Source organism: Sinohyriopsis cumingii, chromosome 17, assembly GCF_028554795.1.
Source record: "Sinohyriopsis cumingii isolate HCF-2022 chromosome 17, ASM2855479v2, whole genome shotgun sequence".
NCBI lineage: Eukaryota > Metazoa > Mollusca > Bivalvia > Unionida > Unionidae > Sinohyriopsis > Sinohyriopsis cumingii.
Genome location: NC_142977.1, coordinates 121,640,597 through 121,658,975, shown reverse-complemented (window position 1 = coordinate 121,658,975; position 18,379 = coordinate 121,640,597). Strand labels below are relative to the sequence as shown.

The 18,379-nt window shown below is 34.0% G+C and overlaps 1 protein-coding gene across 6 annotated transcripts in view; it reads right to left on the bottom strand.

Moving 5' to 3' along the window:
• The window catches only part of LOC149779782 (uncharacterized), a 108,320-nt gene that overhangs the window by 7,779 nt on the left and 82,162 nt on the right, over nucleotides 1–18,379 (bottom strand). For 3 of the 6 annotated variants that reach the window (XM_089940641.1, XM_089940642.1, XM_089940643.1), the window contains exons 9-11: nucleotides 17,616–17,805; nucleotides 9,137–9,255; nucleotides 2,001–2,070 (exon numbers count right to left, since the gene is read on the bottom strand). In XM_089940641.1, coding sequence (XP_089796767.1) covers nucleotides 2,001–2,070; nucleotides 9,137–9,255; nucleotides 17,616–17,805 — 379 coding nt within the window. Of the gene's footprint in view, nucleotides 1–2,000; nucleotides 2,071–9,136; nucleotides 9,256–9,459; nucleotides 9,601–17,615; nucleotides 17,806–18,379 lie in introns of those variants that run through there. The other 3 variants (XM_089940646.1, XM_089940644.1, XM_089940645.1) reach the window with 2 other exon arrangements.

The following is an 18,379-nucleotide window of genomic DNA, read 5'->3' as shown; positions in this document are numbered from 1 at the left end:
CTAAATTAATGAAAAGGCTGCATCTAATTAAGACTATTCCACTTTCAGATTAGTCTTACATCAAGTGTTTAGGCTTTAATAAACAGTAACACAAGAAAGAGTGATAACAAGAAGCTTTGAAAAAAATACAATAATTTATTTCCCTGGAAAAATTCTGTAAAAATTAAAAAAAATCTGAACTTACGGTTTTATAGAATCAAATCCAAAAATAATCCAAGAATAAAATTTTAGCAGTCCTAATAACAAAATGTTCCTCTGATTTCAAGTTCGAATCCCAATGAAGAATTCCAGATTGAAGACGATGATGTATGCTGAAATCTGTAGTGTTGAATTCTACAATTCCTTGTAGAAACAAGAATTATCACTCCGGTTTTGGAAATCTAAATAACTTTCTTATAAGAACTGTGTTTGATTAAGAATTTCACACGAGCACATGTTGTTGTTGTTGTTGTTCTAGGGTTTAACACCATTTTTCAGCACAAGATAGGCTATACATGGTGGCCAGTATAACTGGTGGAGGAAGAACCCTGGAAAACCCAGGGAAAAACCAACTGACCCACAAGATGCTACTGGCAGGCTTTCCCATGTACCCACACTAGCCGAGCATGAGACTCAAACCCACGCAGGCAGAGGTGAGATGGCAGTGATCTGGAATGGTAAGCACATGTATTTTCCAGAAGAAAAAAACAGAATTAATCCTTTTGAATCAAAGTAATTTGAAACAACTCCAATCCAAGTCATTTGAAATAACTCCAAACAGAACAATATTCAACTTCCAGTTTAACAGCCCAACTTCTACTGAGAATAATTCTCTAAAGCATAAAAAGGGGGTCACATGATCATGTTCTTGAAGCTCAAAGAAATTAGGTACTTGTTAAAGATCAAGTCCACCCAGTGTGGCTCTGACGAAAACGAATCATTTTGCTCTAAGAAATAAACAAAAATTTGTTTACATCTTAAACACGTAGTCCCATCATGACCTCGACAACAACCAATCATTTAAAAATAAAAATATAGCATATTTACATGGTTCCTACTAATTTTGAGTCAAGGTCAGGATCTAGATCAACACCTCGTGTTTATAAAACGATCAGTCAAGGTCAAAGTATTTTCTGAAAAAGTATCATCTCTAATGAATAAATTTACTTTACAATAGCATGTAATGAAAAAAAAACAAAAAAACAAAATGACAAACAATTAAATTGAAATAAATATATATTAAATCAAATATACATAACACTAGTCCTATAATGTGTGACATCAACCCTGGTATTTATATTTTGGGGATCAAGGTCTTACTGTCTGAATAACCCCTGTTTAGCATGTTCTGATATTGACTTATATCAGAACCAGCAGTCAAATTTTCAGGCATATATCATACTCTTGGCAGCCCATATCAAAACTTTTTCTACAAATTAAAGTCATAATGTTTTAGTCAGACTTTACTTACTATGATGTCTTTTTTCTAATAAATTCATATTTTCACACAAGCAACTCAATGTACTTTCAAGTTATGTTGGCCTACATTTCATTTGAATGGAATGTGAAGGAAGTCAGGAATGCTGAAATTTGTTAAAATGATTATAAGTATCTTGTATAAAATGAAACTGACTCAACACATTCTTCAATATTAATATATTTTTATTCATTTCATGAAAGAAGCATACTTCAACTTAATCGGATTCTGGCATTCCTGGATTATATCGCATTTCAGCTAAATGAAACTAAACATTCAGTACGAGGAGCAATAACATTTTCAAGATGGCTGCTCTGGTGGCCATACTGAATATTTCAGCAGCACTATATTCATTTAGGACAAACTAGAACTTGGGATGAATGCATGTGCAAAGTTTCGCCACATTTCTGTAAGTAGCTTAGGAAGAGCTGAAATAACAAATTTGTGTTACTGGATGGAAGGATGAAAGACATCAGCCATCCCACAAGATCTTCTGGTATATAACCAAAAACATGTGGATAATTATTCTGATAATGATACTTACCATTTGAATTTTTCAGCCATGCTCCTTTGACTGCAATCACTGGGTTTCCACTCAAGTCAAGATTCTCTACCTTTGAATCAAAAAAAAAATTTTATACTACAAATCTGCACCAGAAAGCAGTCATCCTGTACAGGCAAAAACATGATATACCTTTGTATAAAAAGGAGTTCAATTACCCCCCCTCAAACCCTCACATTTATTCAGAGAAAATATCCTTGTCATCACTTTGCTCAACACAGTACAGTTATCACTACACTACTTACAGTCTTACTAAAAAAACAATGACACCTGATTCCAGACTGATACTATAATACAACAGTTTCATAAAATATCCCTGTGATTTTGTGAAGTACCAAAAGTTTTCGTGAAATAAGGATATTTTAGTCTCATTTTTACTAGGGACAGATGTAAAAATATATGACTTAGGCACGGGATAAATTAGAATATGCAGAGAAATGCCTTTTAAGTTTGTGGCAAACTTTCCAGGCCTATATTCAGCATAACATATGACAGTGAACATGTGTGTGTGATTTGGATTTTTAATTTAGCTTTAAAAAAGTTATATTTCTATGATGTCTGCAGTATGGCAGTTTATAGTGATGTCTAGCACTGGGGCATCATGCCGGAGACAATTAGCATGCATGATGTCCCACCCAGTCACATTATTCTGACACCAGGCTGACCAGTCCTAACACTAACTTCTTAATGCTGAGCACCTAGCAAGGCTGTTGTTAGTACCATTTTTATAAAACGTTGTTGGCATGACTCGGCTGGGTTTCAAATCCGCAACTTCCTGCATCCAAGGCAGATGCTCTAACCGACAATTAACATATATCAGCTCATTCCTAGCAAACAGTCCACTTTTTGCAAACAATGTTCCATCTTTAGAGATTTAAATGGATTTGTTATTCAACATATTCATAGATCCATAAGAATGGAAATACAAATAATAAATGCTATCAGAATGATCTCATTATAACCATTTTTAGCAGTTGCTTTACTGTTAGTGGAAACTGCAAAAAAATAAACAGCAAGATACTTGTAAATCTAAAAACTGCCAAATTTTCCCTTAACAGTTACTTGCAACTGCTAAATAACTGCTAAGACAGTTATGGAATTACTCCTGGAGGTACTGCTAAGAATAATAAACTGGTTAGGAGTGTTAAAATATTGTCTAAAAATTAAGAACTGAATAACTGCCACCTAGTTACTGCTTAATTGAGCGTTAATCACTGTGACTTGGGTACCCAAGTTAGAAGCAGCCAAAAAGACTGGAAAGTCCTAACTGGGCAGTCTCAGAATGATAACTTGATCATCCCAGCACAGATACTGAGACTGGGGATCTTGACAGGGAGTGAAGCTACTGAAAGAATCTGGTTTTTTTGACATATTTTTATTCCTACAAAAGAAAAGTTCCTGAAACAGAAAGCAATAAAAAAATATTGATGATGATAATGAATGGTGTGTGACCTTCACAAGACTATTGATGATAATGAATGGTGTGTGACCTTCATAAGACTATTGATGATAATGAATGCTGTGTGACCTCCACAAGACTGTTGATGATAATGAATGGTGTGTGACCTTCACAAGACTATTGATGATAATAAATGCTATGTGACCTCCACAAGACTATTGATGAGAATGAATGGTGTGTGACCTCCACAAGACTATTGATGAGAATGAATGGTGTGTGACCTTCACAAGACTATTGATGATAATAAATGCTATGTGACCTCCACAAGACTGTTGATGAGAATGAATGGTGTGTGACCTCCACAAGACTAATGATGAGAATGAATGGTGTGTGACCTCCACAAGACTAATGATGAGAATGAATGGTGTGTGACCTTCACAAGACTATTGATGATAATAAATGCTATGTGACCTCCACAAAACTGTTGATGAGAATGAATGGTGTGTGACCTCCACAAGACTAATGATGAGAATGAATGGTGTGTGACCTTCACAAGACTATTGATGATAATGAATGGTGTGTGACCTTCACAAGACTATTGATGAGAATGAATGGTGTGTGACCTCCACGAGACTAATGATGAGAATGAATGGTGTGTGACCTCCACAAGACTAATTGATGATAATGAATGGTGTGTGACTTTCACAAGACTATTGATGAGAATGAATGGTGTGTGACCTCTACAAGACTATTAATGATAATGAATGGTGTGAGAGCTCAGAAGAGTGTCTTATATATTCAATCCTATGAAATAATGCAATTAAGCATGTTCTTTTATTTAATATAGATATGGAGGCCACAAAAATTCTGGATGTGAAGCAATTTGTAAATAATACCTGCCTTAAAACTCTGGAAACTCACAAAATAAATTATACTGATGATATGGGGTACTAAAATTGGATGCATATAGGAGTTACTATTACCTACCTATTATCAAAGAAATGGAAGGATATAATATAATTTGAGCAATTTATACCAAAGTCTTATAAAAATCGTATCAACAGATAAAATGGCACAACATATAGCTCAAATCTAACAATAACATTTATTCAAACACTCAATTTACAATGTATTGAGAGTATTTTTACTAGAATAATACATGTATGAACAAACAGATCTAAATGCCAGAATGCATCATGGGACATGAGAAAAGGCAGTTTGTCCATAAACAAAAATGAACACATCCAATGTGAACAATGACATTTAAGAAAGAAAGCTTTAGAGCATGTGTATATGATATTATCATAAACTGACTGGGTCATGTTCTTTCTGCTCATGATTGTCTTTGAACTTTCAATCAAATAGAACGATGGAATTTTCTGATTTGAAAAATGTTATTTATAGTCCAAAAAAGGTAAAGAAAGTAATAGTGACAATTGATGTTAAAAACAAGATTTTCAAGATGGTTGTTGTTGTTGTTATGGGGTTTAACGCCATTTTTCAGCACAAGATAGGCTATGCATGGCAGCCAGTATTAATGGTGGAGGAAGAACCCGGGAAAACCCCGGGAAGAACCACCAACCCACGAGAAGCTACTGGCAAGCTTTCTCACATACCCACATTGGCCAAATCCTAGACTCGAACCCACGCAGACAGAGGTGAGATGGCAGTGATCTGTAACGGAAAGCGCTTTAGATTTTCAAGATGGCTGCTGACTGGCAGCAATATTAGATATTAGAGCAGCACCATTCTCATTTAGGACCATGGGATGAATCAGACTGCAAATATTCATGCCAATCCTCTAAGCAGCTTAGGAGTAGTAATGTCTGATCATAACAAACTTGTGCTAATGGGAAGACCAAGAATTACCAAACCATCCCATAAATTCTTCTGGTCTATGATAATCTGAGCTAAAAAAAAACACCAAATACTTGAAAAGCTGACACAAATTGTTTAAATGACACAAAAGTAAAAAACTTTTGACCTAATCACATGAACATGAATGACATTCTGCATATGATCCTTTGACTTTTGACCTAATCACATGAACATGAATGACATTCTGCATATGATCCTTTAACTTTTGACCTAAGCACATGAACATAAATGACATTCTGCATATAATCCTTTAACCTCTGACCTAAGCACATGAACATAAATGACATTCTGCATATGATCCTTGAACTTCTGACCTAATCACATGAATGACATTCTGCATATGATCCTTTAACTTTTGACCTAAGCACATGAACATAAATGACATTCTGCATATGATCCTTTAGCCTTTAGCCCGAGTACATGAACATGAATGACATTCTGCATATGATCCTTTAACTTTTGACCCTAGCACATGAACATGAATGACATTCTGCATATGATCTTTTAACCTTTGACCCAAGCACATGAACATAAATGACATTCTGCATATGATCCTTTAACCTTTGACCCAAGCACATGAACATGAATGACATTCTGCATATGACCCTTTAATCTTGGACCCAAGAACATGAACATGAATGACATTCTGCATATGATCTTTTAACCTTTGACCCAAGCACATGAACATAAATGACATTCTGCATATGATCCTTTAACCTTTGACCCAAGCACATGAACATGAATGACATTCTGTAAATGATCCCTGAACTTTTGACCTAAGCACATGAAAATGAATGACATTCTGCAAATGATCCTTGAACTTTTGACCTAAGCACACGAACATGAATGACATTCTGCATATGATCCTTTAACCTTTGACCCAAGCACATGAACATGATTGACATTCTGCATATGAGCCTTTAACTTTTGACCTTAGCACATGAATGACATTCTACATATGATCCTTTAACTTTTGACCTAATCACATGAATGACATTCTGCACATGATCCTTTAACTTTTGACCAAAGCACATGAACATAAATGACATTATGCATATGATCCTTCGACTTTTGACCCAAGCACATGAATGACATTCTACATATTATCCTTTAACTTTTGACCTAATCACATCAATGACATTCTGCATATAATCCTTTAACTTTTGACCTAATCACATGAACATAAATGACATTCTTCATATGATGCTTGAACTTTTGACCTAAGCACATGAAAATGAATGACATTCTGCAAATGATCTTTGAACTTTTGACTTAAGCACACGAACATGAATGACATTCTGCATATGATCCTTTAACCTTTGACCCAAGCACATGAACATGATTGACATTCTGCATATGATCCTTTAACTTTTGACCTTAGCACATGAATGACGTTCTACATATGATCCTTTAACTTTTGACCTAATCACATGAACATAAATGACATTCTGCATATGATCCTTTAGCCTTTAGCCCGAGTACATGAACATGAATGACATTCTGCATATGATCCTTTAACTTTTGACCTAAGCACATGAACATAAATGACATTCTGCATATGATCCTTTAGCCTTTAGCCCGAGTACATGAACATGAATGACATTCTGCATATGATCCTTTAACTTTTGACCCTAGCACATGAACATGAATGACATTCTGCATATGATCCTTTAACTTTTGACCTAATCACATGAACATAAATGACATTCTGCATATGATCCTTGAACTTCTGACCTAATCACATGAATGACATTCTGCATATGATCCTTAGACTTTTGACCCAAGCACATGAACATGATTGACATTCTGCATATGATCCTTTAACTTTTGACCTTAGCACATGAATGACATTCTGCATACGATCCTTGAACTTTTGACCTAATCACATGAATGACATTCTGCACATGATCCTTTAACTTTTGACCTAAGCACATGAACATAAATGACATTCTGCATATGATCCTTTAGCCTTTAGCCCGAGTACATGAACATGAATGACATTCTGCATATGATCCTTTAACTTTTGACCTAAGCACATGAACATAAATGACATTCTGCATATGATCCTTTAGCCTTTAGCCCGAGTACATGAACATGAATGACATTCTGCATATGATCCTTTAACTTTTGACCCTAGCACATGAACATGAATGACATTCTGCATATGATCCTTTAACTTTTGACCTAATCACATGAACATAAATGACATTCTGCATATGATCCTTGAACTTCTGACCTAATCACATGAATGACATTCTGCATATGATCCTTAGACTTTTGACCCAAGCACATGAACATGATTGACATTCTGCATATGATCCTTTAACTTTTGACCTTAGCACATGAATGACATTCTGCATACGATCCTTGAACTTTTGACCTAATCACATGAATGACATTCTGCATATGATCCTTAGACTTTTGACCCAAGCACATGAACATGATTGACATTCTGCATATGATCCTTTATGTTTTGACCTTAGCACATGAATGACATTCTGCATATGATCCTTGAACTTTTGACGTAATCACATGAATTACATTCTGTATATGTTCCTTTGACTTTTGACCCAAGCACATGAATGACATTCTGCATATGATCCTTGAACTTTTGACCTAATCACATGAATGACATTCTGCATACGATCCTTTAACTTTTGACCAAAGCACATGAACATAAATGACATTCTGCATATGATCCTTTGACTTTTGACCCAAGCATCCTTTGACGTTTGACCCAAGCACATGAACATGATTGACATTCTGCATATGATCCTTTAACTTTTGACCTTAGCATATGAATGACATTCTGCATATGATCCTTTAACTTTTGACCCTAGCACATGAACATGAATGACATTCTGCATATGATCTTTTAACCTTTGATCCAAGCACATGAACATAAATGACATTCTGCATATGATCCTTTAACCTTTGACCCAAGCACATGAACATGAATGACATTCTGCATATGATCCTTTAACCTTTGACCCAAGAACATGAACATGAATGACATTCTGCATATGATCCTTTAACTTTTGACCTAAGCACACGAACATGAATGACATTCTGCATATGATCCTTTAACCTTTGACCCAAGAACATGAACATGAATGACATTCTGCATATGATCCTTTAACTTTTGACCTTAGCACATGAATGACATTCTGCATATGATCCTTTAACTTTTGACCCTAGCACATGAACATGAATGACATTCTGCAAATGATCCCTGAACTTTTGACCTAAGCACATGAACATGAATAAAACATTCTGCAAATGATCCTTAAACTTTTGACCCAAGCACATGAACATGAATGACATTCTGCATATGATCCTTTAACCTTTGACCCAAGAACATGAACATGAATGACATTCTGCCTATGATCTTTTAACCTTTGACCCAAGCACATGAACATAAATGACATTCTGCATCTGATCCTTTAACTTTTATTGCCATAAAATAAACTCACCCCCACCCCCTGCCAAATTAAAGAAAATGACATTTGCTTTTATGTCATCTACAGAGTCATATACATAAGCCTAAAAAATTACCTTTGTTTATATCAAATGGTTCTTTGGGTAATCATTCTAATGTATTCAAATAAAAATGATCCAAGCCCCCCCCCCAAAATAAATATAAAAAATGCAAAATAAAAGCAGGAAAATCTACTCAAGTCATCTACATAAGCATAGAATGATGCTGATAAAATTTCAGTTGTCTAAGTGCTTTTGCATAACAGTGCAAATAAACTTTCTATGACAGACAGACAGATGGCTGGAGAATATAAATAAGATGTCCCTACTTCTATCGGTGGGAACATGAAAAAAAATCACTTACATCTTTCATACTTAATGTCAGTGGTACCATATTTTTGGACTGATCGACAATCTGAACTTCTATTCTGCTCCATTTTCCAATTGTCTTAACCTGGTGGTCCTTGACAACACCAATAACATCTATAAGGTAAGCATAATTCCATTATTAGTCATCATCAACAATATGCCAAGTTAATTTACTTTGTAAACTCACTGAGCTTGAACAAGCCATAACACAAGTCAATGGCTGCATAGGCTTTGAAATTTACACTTGTATAAACTGACTGGCAGTGCTCTACTTAGTGTCCCCTCCCCCATTTCTTTTTCCCATTAAATTTTACATACCTGTCATATTGTCCAACAGTGTTGGGGTTCTTTTAGACTCAGAAAGTGTGTTTGGATGTCCTCAGTGCACATTACCAAAAAAAGCAATGTCACCTAATTGAGAATAAGCTATCTTTTCATAAAAATATGGGTAATTCAAATCTGAAAAAAAGAAAAGAACTTGTCTGTTTTTTTTATAAAGTATTTAATACAATACAAAGAAAAAATGGTAGACTTGGCACTGTCAATCATAACCTAACCTATTAGCAAATTATAAAAGTAATTTTGACCACAAGCTAACAATCTACATAATTCTCTACATACTACTCAAATATGCCTGTAAATGAACACTACAAAGGTAATTCTACGCACTAAATGATCCTAGTAATTAAGTATACATACTAAACATAATTGCAATTAAAATGCCATAAAATTCTGCAAAATCGAGCAAATAACTTACTGTTCTTTATAAAGCTTCAAAGCTTTCTCTTTCCTTAGAATCTCCTCTCTAAGGTTTACCACCAAATTACAAGTGGCTTCCTTGGAGTAACCCTATATTCCTCTGCAATCTTTCTAGGCAAGACTAAATTTTTGCTTGCTAGTTAAAAGTTATAATTCGGATTGAAATTGTTATCACAATTCTGATTGGGTGTCACTTTGACCCAATCCAATCAAATTTAGCGGACAATCTCCTTTCACTGTCTGTCCATGGGGGGATGAATTTAGAACACGCCCTATTCCCTCAAGGGTTTCTCTGATCTTAGGACTAAGCTGTAATACATAGGTGGGAAGTCACTCAAACTATCGCCTGTGCCAATCCAAGATGCCGGGTCTTCTCTCTGGACAAGGTAACCTTGCACAAGAGATTAACTCTAGGGTGTGGCAATGTTTAGACATCAAACCATGGCTTGTAAAATAATGCCTTAGTTTATAGATGACTTACTAGCTGGGGCTGAGCAAACATGACAAACACAACTCACTATTAAATTCAGTTTTGCAATATCATAGTAGATTACACGATCCACTTTGATTCTATCCTAACAACTACATACATTAATCTTGAATACTAATCTTTTGCTATACACTAGTTTACAACATGTAGATAATTCATCTGTACATAGAAGATTAAATTTCTACTAAATTAAATGCACATAATTACGTATATATCTTACAACACCTAGTTAGGAAAGAGAGACAGATTTGGGTGAAGAAATTTTTCCTCAAAAGGCTTTGTTCCAAATTTCATCTGAGTTTCCTTGAACTCCTTTTTCCCTCTCTATTTTACGAGTGAACAATTTGCTCTTCGAGTAACGTGATGTTTCTTTATTCATGTCAAAACCTGTACTGATTCTTCCAAAATGAATGTAACAAGATAATGTCTGGCTGCACAAGAAACCTGCCCACTATTTGACTATCTTAGTTCTGATTGGATACCGGTGGTCTCTTTGAAAACTGGGGTAGTAGCACTGGTATGTTATAATGTTGGGTTTTCTGGTCTCTAAGGCTAAGCCGACCAGTGATATCAATGGCTGATTGCAAAACATAGTTTCTTACCACTGTAGCAAGGTTCTCTTTGAATCAACTGCGAACTTGACTGTGATGCAAAGGCTAAGTCACAGACTAGTTTCTTTGTTTCAGAGTCAGTCTAAAGTCTTAATATTATATAACATGTATTGACATTACCCAAAGTACTTTGAGTTACAAATTCTGTCAGAAGACACATGTAAACATGAGACAGGAGTTGTTGGCAAATTTTCTCACACAACGTGATTAAACTATGTAATTTTTACGCCCTTAAAATTCCTGAAACAGACGTTACTCACATTGGAAAATCCAGCTTAAAAGAATCACTGCAATTTACAGCCATGAAAAAAGAATCACAATACTTTGATAAAATCATGCACCAGGAGTTACAAAAAATATAGATATACATAACATTTAAAAAATTAGGCACTAAATACAGTAGTCACCATTTTGCACTAGAAAATACTATGCTTCTGCAAGTAATGATGAAGAGGAACAAGACATTTTAATGGAAAAACAGGTTCAAACAATACAGAAGCTAAATGATCTGTTCGAGAAACAATTTGATCAGATGGAGAAAAGTGATGATGGGCCTGCGGCCATGTGAAAGAGTTTCAGTGAGGGTCATTCATCGCCATTGGTGGGATCCAAAAGTGGTGGGAAGCTCTCTTTAATGATTCCTGTTCTAGAGTGCAAACTGTCTATGTTGACAGTTTACAGAGTTTTGTTATGATATATAATTAATGTTCATGTTTGCATATGTGCCAGTTGCTAATGGAGAATTTAACAAAACTCAACAACACACTGTACTCCTGTTCTAGTCAAGAGGAACAACTCCCCCTTATATGCTGAAGCAAGATTTAAAAAAGTTTCAGACATGTTAAGAATATTTGAAACAAAAATCAAGTAAATGATACTAAAATCTCTTATGGGTATTTATTTGAATATTCAAAATATTCTGGAAATTTACTGATAGAATTTCAAAGGCCTAAAGAAATAGGCCACAATCAACTCTTTCTCAGAGGTGACTTAAGGGTTATGTCCCTTTGCAGTAATTATGGAAAAACAATGCATTGCACTTAATTCAGATAAATCAAGAAATTTACAAATACACAAATTATGAATTAATTTGGTCTGATTTAACAGATGCTCATAAAGTTTGGTTTAATTATAAAGATTATTCAATTGAAATATTTGGAAATTTGACCTTTGCAAGTTAAGTGAATTAGCCCTGTGATTGTCTTTATTTGATTTCAGCTTTATTTCTTAGCATTTGTTCCATTCAAATACAAGTTTTTGGCCAGCCAAAGGAGCACCTTGCTTTTAACACAGATGAAAAGTTTGTAGTTTTTTTTCTGCTATTAATCTCACTATCATATTTTTTAAATAATATATGGAATGCTGAAAGCCATTTACTTCGACACAACAATTACTTTGTAATAAATGTACATACAAAATATTACAAAGTCTCTATGTATTTATGAATTATTTAGCAGTATATGTGTATACAGAAACATGAAAATTAGGTCATTAACTTTTATAAAAATTTCAAAAAAAAGACATTTCACTATCAAAATATGACCCTTAGATCTTAACTTACCATGCTGCATGAACTCGTAAGCTGCAAGGTAGGTGTGAAAATGCAGATCTGCAGAACATTTTGAATGTGCTTATTTACAGAACATTTTATATGTGCTTATTTACAGAACCTTTCGCATGTGCTTGTTTACAGAACATTTTGTATGTGCTTGTTTACAGAACATTTTGTATTTGCTAATTATAGAACATTTTGTATGTGCTTGTTTATAGAACATTTTGCATGTGCTAATTACAGAACATTTTGCATGTGCTAATTACAGAATATTTTTAATGTGCTTATTTACAGAACATAAAGTATGTGCTTGTTTACAGATTATTTTGTAAATGTGCTAATTACAGAATATTTTGCATGTGCTTGTTTACAGAACATTTTGCATGTGCTAATTACAGAACATTTTGTATGTGCTAATTACAGAACATTTTGTATGTGCTAATTACAGAACATTTTGCATGTGCTAATTACAGAACATTTTGTATGTGCTAATTACAGAACATTTTGTATGTGCTTGTTTACATAACATTTTAAATGTGCTTGTTTACATAACATTTTGAATGTGCTTATTTACAGAACATTTTGCATGTGCTTATTTAGAGAAAATTTTGCATGTGCTTATATACAAAAACATTTTGCATGTGCTGATTTACAGAACATTTTGTATGAGCTTGTTTACAGAACATTTTGTATGTGCTTGTTTACAGAACATTTTGCATGTGCTTGTTTACAGAACATTTTGCATTTGTTAATTTACAAAATATTTTCTATGTGCTTATTTACAGAACATTTTACATGTGCTAATTTACAAAACATTTTGTATGTGCTTATTTACAAAACATTTTGCATGTGCTTATTTACAGAACATTTTGCATGTGCTTATTTGCAGAACATTCTGTAGGTGCTTGTTTACAGAACATTCTGCACATACTTCTTTACAGAACATTTTGCATGTGCTTATTTGCAGAACATTTTGTAGGTGCTTGTTTACAGAACATTCTGCACATACTTCTTTACAGAACATTTTGCATGTGCTTATTTACAGAACATTTTGCATGTGCTTATTTACAAAACATTTTGCATGTGCTGATTTACAGAACATTTTAAATGTGCTTATTTACAGAACATTTTGTATGTGCTTATTTACAAAACATTTTGCATGTGCTGATTTACAGAACATTTTAAATGTGCTTATTTACAGAACATTTTGTATGTGTTTATTTACAGAACATTTTGCATGTGCTTATTTACAAAACATTTTGCATGTGCTGATTTACAGAACATTTTAAATGTGCTTATTTACAGAACATTTTGTATGTGTTTATTTACAGAACTTTCTGCATGTGGTTATTTACAGAACATTTTGCAAGTGCTGATTTACAGAACATTTTGCATGTGCCTATTTGCAAAACATTTTGCATGTGCTGATTTACAGAACATTTTGTATGTGCTTATTTACAGAACATTTTGCATGTGCTTATTTACAGAACATTTTCTATGTGTTTATTTACAGAACTTTTTGCATGTGCTTGTTTACAGAACATTTTGTATGTGCTTGTTTACAGAACATTTTGCATGTGCTTATTTACAGAACATTTTTCATGTGCTTCTTTACAGAACCATACTATCAATCATTGTTTGAAAATAAAAAGAGCAACACAAATTCCATTTGGAAAGTTTTCAATGAACTCACTAGAGGAACATACAAAGATCAGACAAATTAAATTCACTCACTTCTGGTAATGACACCAGTCACTGTTGACACTGACATTGCAAATGTTTTCAATGATTTTTTCACCAACATTACCACAAAGTTAAAAGAACCAGTGATAGAAAACAAATTTAATAACCAGAAAAAAGTTCTGCAACAGCAAAATCTCTAAGGAGGTATGTTTCTCTATCCCACCAGTATCAAAAAACTTTGTTAAAAAATGTCTCAGTGAACTTGATACCAAGAAAGCTACAGGACTTGATCAGATTGGTCCATGATGCATTGAATCTTCTGCGTCTGCTATTTCTGATATCATAACATTCATAATCAATTTAAGTATTGCAACCTCATCTGTTCCCAGAATATGAAAAAAAAACTGCAAAAGTAGCTCCTATTCACAAAGCTGGTTCTAAGGATGATGCTGATAACTACTGGCCAATCTCCATACTACCAAGCTTGTCAAAATTTATTCAAAAACATGTCCATGACTCATTCGTGTCATATTTGAAAAAACATTCACTGTTACACCCTAATCAATTAGGCTTTAGACAGAAACATTCCTGTGAGACTGCCTTGATCTCCCTAACTGATAAATGGCTTCAAGCACTTGACCAAGGTAGAATAATAGGATCTGTATTTTTAGATTTCAGTGAAGCTTTTGACATGGTGGGTCATGATATCCTTTTAAAGAAACCGAAAATCTACCAATGTGATGAAAGCACAATTAGATGGTTTTCTTCATATTGAAGTGAGAGAACACAACATGTTTATATAAATAATGTTCTGTCTGAACCTGGAACAATTAGATATGGAGTACCACAAGGCTCAATTCTAGGTCCATTACTATTCATTTTATTTATTAATGACCTACCACTGTTACTAAGGGACTCAATATCATCTACAGATCTCTATGCAGATGACACGATGTTGTCAGACATCCAAAACACAAAGCATGAACTCAAATTTTTTTTACAGGATGCCCTAAACAAACTGGACAACTGGTGCACATCCAATGGCACGGTGGTAAATACTGGTAAAACTAAAATATTACTTAATATCTCAACACTGCAATAAAATTACAAATCATGATAGTGATGAACTGTGTCTGACATGGAAGGATAAAAGTTTGCAAATGGTCTGTCATGATAGACTACTTGGTGTTTTGGTAGATAATAACCTGTCATGGACTGAACATATCAAACATATGAGTAAAAAAGTCAATTCAAGTTATGGCTTCTCAGTAGGATAAGCCATTTTCTCCCTGAAAGGAATAGAAAACAACTTTATAACAGTTACATACAACCCTATTTCGACTACTGTAATACAGTATGGGGTAATTCAAATGATAAAAACATGGCAAAGCTGGCACATCTTCAAAAAAGAGCATTTGGCCTAATATCAGTCCAGAAAGAAAGCAAGGAAAATTTAGCTGGTGAGTTAAAAATTTTATCTATTAAAGACTGAATCCATTTGAGTAAAGCCAAATTAATGTACAGGATATCCAATAATAGTGCTCCTGAATATTTACAATCACTATTCCAGTATAGACTACCTGGCAATACTCCCCATCTGAGATCCATGTCTACCAAACAGTATAAAATTCCCAAACCAAATAAGGAATTATTTTAAAAAAGTTTCCAGTACTCTGGAGCTTTGCTCTGGAATAGTATTCCAGCTGGGATTAGATATGACCACTCTATTTCCCTATTCAAAACCCAATATATCCAGCGGCTTCAGAGAAGCAGCTAAAAAAAAAAAATTCCTCTGTATGAGGGCCTCAAGGCAGATTAGTTCTTAGCTAATTGTGTTATGCTCTTTTGGTAAATTCATTATTATTATTATTATTACCTACAAAACTATATAACACATGAAATAGATATTTTTGAGGGCTAAACCCCTCCACTAATCTATGAAGATGTGTATTTTGCAAGTCTTATATGCATTTTGTTGTAATTACATAATCTGGGTCTAAAACTTCAGACCAGCAGCACTGATAGCTTGTTATTAAGACATGAAACAAATATTAACTTTCTTGCTCTGATCTTAAGTGTTTGACTTAAGCAGCACATTTTGTTTGGAGCTGGAATTGTTAAAAGCTCATTTCAGGAGTATGAAGTTGTTCTGAGACTGTGATACACTCTAGCGGGAATTGTTAGAAACTCATTTCAGGTGAATTAAGTTGTTCTGTGACTGTGATACACTCTTGACGGAAATGTTAGAAACTCATTTCAGGTGCATTAAGTTGCTCTGTGAGAGTGCTACACTGTAGCTTAAAGATTTAACATGTACTGTAATAGTAAAAAAATTTAAAGCAATTTTCAAAACAGAAGATCAACAATAATTAATATTTCTTGTTCTTTATCAGCAAGGAAAAAGAAGTCACTATTTGCATTTTTGAGCATATGTCAGCATCTGAAAGTCTGCCACCTTATCTCATTTATCACAAATTTCTCAAATTGTACCCCAATATGGGATTAATGATAAGTTTACCCCAATTTGGGATTAATGATAAGTTTACCCCAATTTGGGATTAATGATAAGTTTACCCCAATTTGGGATTAATGATAAGTTTACCCCAATTTGGGATTAATGATAAGTTTACCCCAATTTGGGATTAATGATAAGTTTACCCCAATTTGGGATTAATGATAAGTTTACCCCAATTTGGGATTAATGATAAGTTTACCCCAATTTGGGATTAATGATAAGTTTACCCCAATTTGGGATTAATGATAAGTTTACCCCAATTTGGGATTAATGATAAGTTTACCCCAATTTGGGATTAATGATAAGTTTACCCCAATTTGGGATTAATGATAAGTTTACCCCAATTTGGGATTAATGATAAGTTTACCCCAATTTGGGATTAATGATAAGTTTACCCCAATTTGGGATTAATGATAAGTTTACCCCAATTTGGGATTAATGATAAGTTTACCCCAATTTGGGATTAATGATAAGTTTACCCCAATTTGGGATTAATGATAAGTTTACCCCAATTTGGGATTAATGATAAGTTTACCCCAATTTGGGATTAATGATAAGTTTACCCCAATTTGGGATTAATGATAAGTTTACCCCAATTTGGGATTAATGATAAGTTTACCCCAATTTGGGATTAATGATAAGTTTACCCCAATTTGGGATTAATGATAAGTTTACCCCAATTTGGGATTAATGATAAGTTTACCCCAATTTGGGATTAATGATAAGTTTACCCCAATTTGGGATTAATGATAAGTTTACCCCAATTTGGGATTAATGATAAGTTTACCCCAATTTGGGATTAATGATAAGTTGCTTGCACAGACATTTGAAACTCTAGGATACTTTCTCACTTATTAGACTTACCATATGATCTTCCAGGTTCAAGTTTATCAATCCCCACAAAATTATAACTGATCTCTGTGGGCAGATCCAATTTGTCTTCTTCCACACACAGCTCTATGTTCGTGTCATTTTCCAGTATCAAATCACAGGCATTTCCTTGTGAAAATTTACTGTTGGCCTTCTTAATTGTAGCCCCACTGATGTAATAAACCTGTCAAAATAATACCAATGGTCAGTTAAATAAAGAATTTCTAAAGAAATAGCTTCAGCCATAAATAGTGGTAATGACTGTTATAATGGGCAGGAAGATAAAAATACTTTTAAGGAGAAGTCACACATCTTCATTGTCAAGGTAAACCTTTAATATATTTCCAGTACATAAAGAAATGGTGAAAGTCTGAATTAAATCATTTATCTAAAAGAAAATATGACATACACAACTCTGCTCCTCTGAGGTACAACAAGAGAAGAATTTTTTTTTAGAATGAAAAACTATGAGAAATGAAAACAGACAAAATCTATTTACAGCACAGTACCATCTCTACTAATTTTTATATAAACTTTAACAAATAATTCTGGATTTAAATAGTGTCAATTTAAATGTATCCTCATTTAAAGCACACTCTTGCTGAGTGCTGAAAAAGAAACTGAACCTTTTGTATTATAAGTCTTTATCTCCACACAAAATGGGTTCCATTAATAACACCAACAAATGGCACATCACCGAATGCATGCCGAGCTACAATGATTGTACAGAAAGACAACAGATCATTCAAAATTGGGTT